Source organism: Solanum tuberosum, unplaced genomic scaffold (genome assembly GCF_000226075.1).
Source record: "Solanum tuberosum cultivar DM 1-3 516 R44 unplaced genomic scaffold, SolTub_3.0 scf00083, whole genome shotgun sequence".
Taxonomy (NCBI): domain Eukaryota; kingdom Viridiplantae; phylum Streptophyta; class Magnoliopsida; order Solanales; family Solanaceae; genus Solanum; species Solanum tuberosum.
In genome coordinates, this window is record NW_006239015.1 from 1,568,210 (window position 1) to 1,577,863 (window position 9,654).

Below are 9,654 nucleotides of genomic sequence, written 5' to 3' on the forward strand. Positions count from 1 at the left end.
CATCTTGAGAGAAATTAAATCTTTTGAAACATATATGATATTAATTACTTGAAAACAATCAAAATAAATGACTTCTTTTTCTTCATATTCCCTTGGTCAGCCACCTCCCACTACTACCCCCATCCCATCGAGAGGCAGAATCAGGATTTTCGTTGAGGAGGTTCAAAATCTGATTAAGTAAACATACGAATTAGTCGGAGGAGGTTCAACATCTACTTTATATACATAAAAAGTAATCTTAACCATGTAAGTATAATTTTTTGACAAAGGAAATTTGAATAAACCCCTTGATCATAGATTGGCTCCTCCCCTGCCCCCACCCATCCCCACCAACCCCCAACCCAAATCTATATCTCATTTTATTTTCTAAATTTAGGAAATGAAATAATAGATTTGTCCACTTCTAATATGAAAAAAGCAAGTGGGATAGGGTTGCTTTTGTAAAGAGATGCTCTTCATCATCCACTTTTATACTATAAAAATAAAACATGATATATTAATGTATAAATGTCTTTATCTTAAAAAGGTTTTCCTGACCGACCATCACACACTGAAAGTGAAGGATTACATAATTGCTATTACCAACTTGCTTCAAAGAATATAAATTCAATTATGAATTTCACATCACATTCAAATTAAGACTTTCTTTTCCTCTTTAAGAAATTCGAAGTTTTGAATTTCAGCATATAATATTTTCTAACTTGTTTTGGGTCTTGACTCTTGACATTTCTTTTTATCAATTAACAGGCCTTCCTTAGTTGGTAATATTTTTTTATATCAAGTATTTGAATAAGTTTGAAATATGTTAGTTATTGGTTTATTTACAAGTTATTAGTTAACATCTCAATGGTAAGGAATTACACTCAATTAGAGGTGCTTGCCACGAATTTTAAAGTGACGAAAAATAAATTGTAATAAAAAAAATAAAAATATTTTATTGATAAATCAACATGGACACAAATCTGTTTCTTCCTTTGATTTTTTTTCTCGTAATATTTATCCATGATTCAAAGAACGTTAGTGGTGTATTTCTCGAATTAGGATGCTTAGGATTGGATCTTTTTATGAATATTCCATAAATTTATGGAATATTCGAGATTTCTTTTCAAGACATGAACTAGGGTTTAGGGTTGATTACCCTTCAAAAATCCTAAGAAAAATCGAACACGTCTTGTAAAATCTAATTAAAATTGAACACCTCTGACAAAAGTTCCACAAATTTTCAATGCCAACCAAAAATATTGCACGAATCATTATTTAAAGGAGCTAATAAGTAATGCAACTTAATTAAATAATTCATATATTTATCTAACTGTTTTCTTAGACTTAAGATTTTTATTTTAGAAATGAGAAACTAGACTATTTGCACCGACTAAAACCGCCAAATAGACCATGTCCATAAACTCTTTGTAGCATAATAAAAGAATTCGTTGAAAATTATCCTTGGAGAGTTAGTATTGACCTTATAATAAAGTGTTTACTTATTAGTGTTTTATTTTGTAAATTTTTATGAACGAGCAGCAAAATGAGAAATCTATTTTTTTTATTAAGAAAATCTCTTATGGATATGAAAATTATGCAGTAGACATCGAAATTTTATGAGACTCTATAAGATATGTTTAATTTCAATTGAAACTCTACTCAGTTTCAATTGGGACTTTATAAAAACATGTTGAATTTCAGTTAGAGTTCTTAAAGGCTACTCCACCCTAAATTTTAGTTCATGCCATTGTTAAAGGTAATATCTCATAAACTCGTGGGATATTCATAAAAAGATCAAAATATGACCACACTCTTTTGGCAATCAAATACTTCAAGAAGATCCACAAAATTCTATTTACATAGGATCAAATGAATCTCAAGGAAGTCCCTATCATCCTAATTCGAAAAATACGCTATTAATAACACTCGAAGTATAGAGAACATAATTGTACTCACATTATTTTTTCAATAAAAAATACTCATATTTTTTCATATTTCATTTGTGATTGCAATTTATTTTTTAAAACTTTAAAATTTATTAAAAAAAATATCAAGTTAGAACTTGAAAATTAATTAGAGTATACCTTTAAAACCTATTTTTCAAATTTATTTAGTAAATAAATTTTTCAAAGAAGGACATCAATAAATTTTAGGCGAAACAAATATGAGATGATGACATGGTTTTAGGTAGACATAAAAGTGGATTGGTTTGCATGAGTTAGCAAAAACAAGTGGACATAAATCATTTTCGTAGTTATAATTTGAGAATATAATCTCCATTGATCCCCACCAAAAAAACAAAAAAAGATATATGGAAGCCACGTCTTTGAAAGAAAGAGCTACACTAAAGACATGAATAAATGACCCCACCCCCCCTAAAGGTCTCAATTCTTCCTTTTTATTAGCTCCTCTATACCTTAGATCTCTTCATCTCTAACTCCACCATTATATTTCTTTCTTTCTTTCCAAACAAACAAACATTTCAGCACTCTCTTCTTTTGCAGGCCAAAATTTCAGCACAATTAATTGTCTTCTAGTCTTGAGACATCAAAGAGTTACAAGTCTCCATCATGTAAGTTATTAAAAAAAAAAAACTTCTATTTGATTAATATGCTTTCATTTAATTTCCTCTTGATTGATCTTCTATATTTGATGAGATAACTAGTTCTTTCGATTCAATAAAGCCAATTGAAGTTGGTTATATGACTTTTTAGTAAACGTTCATCTATCGCAACCCTTCTACTTTATTCGAATTCTGATTGAATATGCTTGTGAATTAAACTCATTCTTTTTTGAGATTGAATTGGAAGTCAAGAAAAAATAATTAAGAACTTGAAGTAATGTCACAAATGAATTCTTGTTTTTGTCGTAGAGAGAAAGAAATAAATTAAAATTAAAATAGGGTACATAAAACTTGTTTATATATAAAAAATATATTCCAAATGTTTGCCTACCTTTGGCAACAGAACATAACATTATTCGTAACGTCAAACGTGGCCCTGGAAACCTGGCAGCTACAAGACATGATCATTGATCGATGACCACCTCATTTATTCTTCTAGTTCCATCCATCAATTCTCCTTCCTTTAAATCTTATCTATTTGACAGATCCTAACGTAAATCACTAGATTTGTTAGGTTATAATTATTCTACTAAATCACTTCTTAATCAGAAGTTTTGAGTCTCGAGAATGAAAAACTTTTTTGATAGAATAGTTTTAAAGGATTTACCACACGTGAATAGATGCAACTGTTGAAAGGGGAAAAAAAGGAATTTAAGTTATACTTTCGATGTAAATAAAATTTTACATTATCAATGATCCTAAATGAGGTCATTTGTTATCAGCATATTCCTAAACTAGAGTAGAAAAACTAGTTTATGTATGTACTCCTACTAAATATGAAATTATGTAAAATTAATGAGATAAAAGGGATAGGGGGAATCTGTTGACTTGAGCCATGCAAGTATCCCTCCGTTCAACAATAGTGTGTGCTATACTATTTTGGGATGTCTAATAATATTTATTCACTTTATGAAACTAATGGATAATTTTTACACTTAGTTTATAATTTACTCTTATCATTAATTATAGTCATTTCTCTATTATATCTTTCAAGACATTTTTTTTGGTAAATTATCTTTCAAGACATTGTATTTATTATATTCAAAGGGTGATATAATAAAATTGTCATTTTATTTATAATCTATTAAGAAGTGTGCAAAGTCCATAGTAATCTTGTTGGCCAAATAAACGGGAATTTATGCTCCCATCTTAATCATATGATTGTCTTTGATGAAAATTTTATTAGGGAATTAATTAGCCTATCCTCGTGTTAAATGGCCTAATCTAATCCGATGACGTGCTGGGTTTAATAGGCATATTTCTAATTTTGTCTGCTCATAATTACTATTTAAACAAGGAATTAAGCATAGTTTATTAGCCATGTTAATTATGGCAAGTTGACAACGGCTGAGATCATCATTACGAAGCTTTCAGCTAACACCTAATTTTGATTTTCATAATAGCTTCTACTAAAATTACTCTAATGAGATTGGTCTTCTTTCCCCTTTTTAAAAAGTTTAAATCTAATAGGACATTGTTGAGGACGGTGACTCATTATTCAACTTTATGAAAAATAATTTAAATTTAATTTTACTCTTATTATAATGCATAGACTTTTCACATTATCATTTTAAATTGACATATAATAATAACAACAGCAGCATATTAATGTAATTTTATGAGGTGCAATTTGGAAAAATTTTTTAGTGTAATTTCGTTTTTTTATTTCATCACAATTTCTGTTAACACTCCAAATACACCTTCAATGTAACAGGGACCAGTAACACTACTTAACAAACAGACTAACAGTCTCTTTCATTTTCACTTGCAGAGCGATGAGTGGGTCTATTCACGCGCCGCCAGAGTTCGACTCCGGCAACGGCGATTCAGTAGCCTCTACGCCTCGCTCGGAGCACCACCACCACATGTATGATGACACCAGCGCTACACAGCCACGTGCCCGTTTCATGTGCAGCTTCGGTGGCAAAATTATGCTCAGGCCACACGACAATCAACTCCGTTACGTCGGCGGCGATACTCGAATTGTTGCGGTGAACCGCCACACTACCTTCGCAGCTCTCCTCGGGAAACTCTCCAAACTCGTCGGATATCCAAACATTAACATCAAGTACCAGCTCCCTAACGAGGAACTGGACGCTTTGATAACCGTCACAACCGATGAAGATTTGGAGAATATGATGGAAGAGTACGATCGGCTCACGCAGAATCAGAAATCAGCTCGGCTTCGGCTCTTCCTTTTCCCTAACGATTCTGGTTCCAGAGCCAGCACTATCAGCTCCATCCTCGACGGCTCATCTAAGCGAGAGCAATGGTTTGTTGACGCTCTCAATGGTGGCGCCGGTCCGGGTCTGGAGCGTGGGCGATCCGAAGTATCGTCTATTGTTTCTGAAGTTCCGGATTACTTGTTCGGGCTGGACAATTCCGATGATCCGCCCCGCGAATCAAAATTCGTGAAGAACAAGATCCTTTCGGAGCCGGGCTCACCCGCTCCACCCATTGTTTCTTCTCCTTATTGCTCTATTTCGTCATCATCAATGACACCTACAGCAGCTATGACAGTGATGCCGGATCTTCCACCTGTTAAAACAAAGCTCGATAAGCCAAACATGACAACTGAATCCAGAGAAACGCCTGTTGCGAGTGCGATTGAGACCGGCGAAAAGGCGGTTCAACAGCAACAACCGAGTTATCCAAGTAGTCCACTATGGCATTACCCAGCACCACCGGTGCAAACCATACCCGTTTACTATGTCCCGGGTCCGGTTCAGCCCGGAAATATCCCGGTTCAATTACGGGCTCCATATATTCATCCTTTTCCAGTTCCTCCGAATCAATTACCCGTCGGGTATCCACCCGTTTCAAGTATGGGCCAAGTATACAGTGGATTGAGGCCGGTAATGAGTGTTGACCCGAATGAATTTTCTGCTACTGCAAGGGTTGTTACCGAAGGAATGAATTACTATGCAGTTAGGAATTCAGGAGTTGTTCCGGGTTATGGAGGTCCAGTTAGTGAAGAAATGCAGGGACCCGGAGGTGATGGAAAATCGGGTCGGGTCTCCCAATAATTGAAGGTTTGATTGAGAAGCATATTTGGTGTGCTACTTTTTGTGTTAAGCATTTTGTTTTAATTTGAAGCAAAGTTTTGTGAATGGTAAATAAGTTGTAGTAATTGATAATCTATCCTCCAATTTTAATATGTGAGTATTTTATTAGTAAAAAAGCAAGTTGTAAAAGCATTTAAGCAAAGTAACTTTCTCAATGTTTAGAAGGTTTTTGGTATGATTTTTGTGAAGTGATTTCTTTAAATGCTAGTCATTTACAATGATCTTTTGAGATTAGAATAGACGTAAAGCTAGTTAGGTTATGATGGGTAAAGAAAAAGAATACGGTGGAAACTTGTCGAGAGAAATCATTTACACATTTTAGCGGAGCTGAGCAACTTTATGGTGAAAGAGTAGAAAATAATACTCATGTTTTGTTGATAACAATAAGCTTACAGTAGAGTTGAAATTTATTAGCACCAGTGCAATTTCTGCATTTTGAGTAAGGCATCAAAGACTTGTAAGTAAAAGAAGTTGGAATTCAAAGTATAAAGCTTGTAAGGGTCATCATTGGACATATTTTTCCACATATAACCACTAACCTGAGTAAATTGTGTGCCACCAATGAGTGCCATAGAAGCATTGCAAGCAGACAGCATTATGTTTTGTAATTCTGATACCCATAGTCATATCACGGCCCAACATTCAGCTATAGGGATTCCCCATCCAGTACTGAAAGCCCACAAGAATAGCCCAAAGTTATTGGTAGACTATGGATTATTCAGATGGTGTTAAATCTTTGCTCTTTTAACATTTTAAATAACAAAATAATGATTGAAAATATTCATGACAATGGAAAAACAAAATAAATAAAATAAAAATTGCATAAGTTTATTTCCTTGTATTATAATATAACTCAAATTATGTCGCTTAAGTACTGTCGTTAGAGGTATAAGTTTAGTTTAGAACCAACAAGTTATTCCTACAAAACTTATGTTGATATAGACATATGTTTAGCTTTAAAACCCATAAAATTATGTCTTAAGAGACATAACAGATTTCTACAGAATTTATGCCAAACAAGATGGAATAAAAATAATCTGAACTTATGCTGGATAAGACAAAAATAATAATTAAACATATGTCAAACGAATTAGATATGCTACACAATTTATTCATAGTTGTTGCTTGCTGAAGTGCTCGATTGCTTGTTGGTTTTGGAGTCATGCCTTCGGGCCAGTAGCTCAAATTGCTGCTTAATTTACAATTTTTTTTCCAGTTTTCTCATTATTTATTATTCTTATCTTATTATATATATGTCTTCAATTAATAATTCAAAGAGGAAATATTTTTTTAAAATTTCTTTACTTGCAAATTATTTAGTTTTATCTGATCTAATCTTATTTATTATGTCCATCATTAATATTTTTAATCACATCACTATCAAAAATAGATGGTTGAATCAGTATATAATCAATATAATTCTGAAAACAAATTGAGAGCTAGACATTAAGGTCAGCCAAAAATATATAAAAATAATAAAGGAGAAAGCAAAAGTTGTATTGGCAGAAAAAAATGGGAATATAAGAGGGACTTTATGCTTTCTCGTCAATCAACAAAAGAAAAGGAGGGAATCATATTCGGAAGAAGACATGATAACCATAGCAACAAAGATACGCGTTTGGATACGCGATATGATATCATAATTTTAAATTAGTATTTGAATATGTGATATCAAACCATCTTTATGAAACTTCTTTATAATAATTTAAAACTATAATTATGTGATGATTACGTAGTAATGAAATTTGTTTCAGTAATTAGTCATGCATCAATTTTATCAATAACTAATATTGATGCCTGTATATTACTCTAATTAGTAAAATTGAGAATCTTACCCTATTAAGCATGGTTACTTGTGCCTAAGAATGTTTCCTCAATGGTTTTGGAGTTAAAAGCAAAGCGAATTTAAGAACGTTATCATCCAGTGTTGTGATGGAATGAATAAGATTTCTTAATTAGAAAAGTTTTGCTTTCGAGTCCTCCGCATGAGGTTTTTTTTTTTTTGGGTAAGAAAACCTTCTCTCTTTAATAAACCTTATACAACATAAATTTGAATTAATCAAATTCTAGAATAACTATCTTATGCGACTCAATTTCAAATAACCAGTATCAAACAATAAAGGGCACCAAGTTCATATTCTACGGAGTGTGATTTTATCTTCTTAGATCAAATTAGAATAAAATAGATTAACTAAACATAAACAAAGGTTTCACCCTGTCATGACAAAGAAAGAGCAACCATATTCTTTGGATTATATTATTACTCCAATTACACACTCAAGAAGCCGACATTTACTTCGAAGTTAACAGCTGGCCCTGCTTGGCTTGCTGTGTATTCAAACAAATTAGTAACAGATTCAAGAAGTTTGCTGTACTGAATTTTATAAAAATCTTACCAAATATTATGAACTAGCTACATTAATTTTGCACATATATAATATTGAAAATTCTAGTCCAGACAAATAGCTTTTTGATTCTTATAAAAAAGTGGTGGGATCAACCTGTCTGTCCTCTCTGAATAAATTTGCCAATGCTACCTTCTCTGAATATGTTTTCCAAGTTTATGATTAACTGTTCTGAAGATTGAAATGAGTACAAGCATATTAATTGTATTCACATGTGTCACACTGATACATATATAAATATACTCAAACAGGAGTAAAATTGTTTCTGTTGTTATATTATATGTTTGGTTATGGTTGTTCAATCTGGTATAGATGTTCCAAGAAAATGGGGCCTGTACTCCATCCAAGAATCATGTGAATGTCCTTATTGTTTCTTCTGCAACGTGTGGAAAACATACATCAAATATAGTTATGTCATGGGCCATGACAATCAATTCCTAGCTTGAATCAGCCCATCTGGTAAAACAATTATCCTATGTCTTCGCATCGTTCAATGAAGTTTATTTTGATGATCGAGAAATTCACCTCGAGCCAACCCTTTGGATCAGTTGCAACCTTAGAAGCTCGGGGATAATGACTACGCCCTTTCACCTTTCTCCACTTAATTACTAGTTATGGTTCATTTGGTGTACGGACTAAATCCAGATTCGTATCGAGATGTTTCACATTGGGGGATAAAATATTTGTTAAATTTGACAAGATTCAAAGATGAATTAACGTGTGAAAATTAGGAAGATAATTCTTCATTGGTACAAAAGTCAAGATAGTAACTTTGTAGGTGAAATTTAGGTAAATCATAAAATGGTTTCACAAGTTAAACCTTGACATTTTGACACACTGTGATATCATGGATGACATCAATGGGAAGTATTCACTCCTATAAATAGATAGCTCTTAATTCATTTGTAAAACGTACACCTCTCACTTGTCTTTTCATCTCAAAGGCATTTGACCTTCTTTCTCTCTTGTAGTATTTCACTTGTACTCTTTTGGAGTGAAATAAATATTGGTTGGTTGTGTTCGAGGAGTAGGCAAAGGAAAATAAAATTTTGCCGAACCTCGTTAATTTCTGGTGTTCCTTTTATTGTTGTCTCTATTTACCTAAGTTTATTAAGCTACCGGTTTAGAAAGTAATTATTGGTTGGTTGTGTCCGAGGAGTAGGCAAAGGAAATAAAATTTTGCCGAACCTCGTTAATTTCTGGTGTTCCTTTTATTGTTGTCTCTATTTACCTAAGTTTATTAAGCTACCGGTTTAGAAAGTAATTATTGGTTGGTTGTGTCCGAGGAGTAGGCAAAGGAAATAAAATTTTGCCGAACCTCGTTAATTTCTGGTGTTCCTTTTATTGTTGTCTCATTTACTATTTATTAGCTACCTTTAGATATAACAGTTGTGATTTCATCACACTCTATATATTCGGCTTTCGCAACAATGTTTCCTAACAAAGATAATTCTGTAGCCAGAGGGATTCGAACCTAAGACCTCTGATTAAGAATGAATGAGTAGTTAACACTATACCACAACTCTTGTTGGTCACCTATAACGACTTGCCCAGATATAAAATTAAAATAGAAAGAAGT

General features: G+C 32.8%; 1 protein-coding gene across 1 annotated transcript; it reads left to right on the forward strand.

Moving 5' to 3' along the window:
* The first annotated feature begins 2,392 nt into the window (after positions 1-2,392).
* LOC102601929 (uncharacterized) lies at positions 2,393-5,848 on the forward strand. The gene is made up of 2 exons (XM_006347096.2): positions 2,393-2,554; positions 4,377-5,848. The coding sequence occupies exon 2, from the start codon at positions 4,381-4,383 to the stop codon at positions 5,629-5,631; it is 1,251 nt and encodes a 416-aa protein (XP_006347158.1). The 5' UTR covers positions 2,393-2,554; positions 4,377-4,380; the 3' UTR covers positions 5,632-5,848.
* Positions 5,849-9,654: the final 3,806 nt, after the last annotated feature.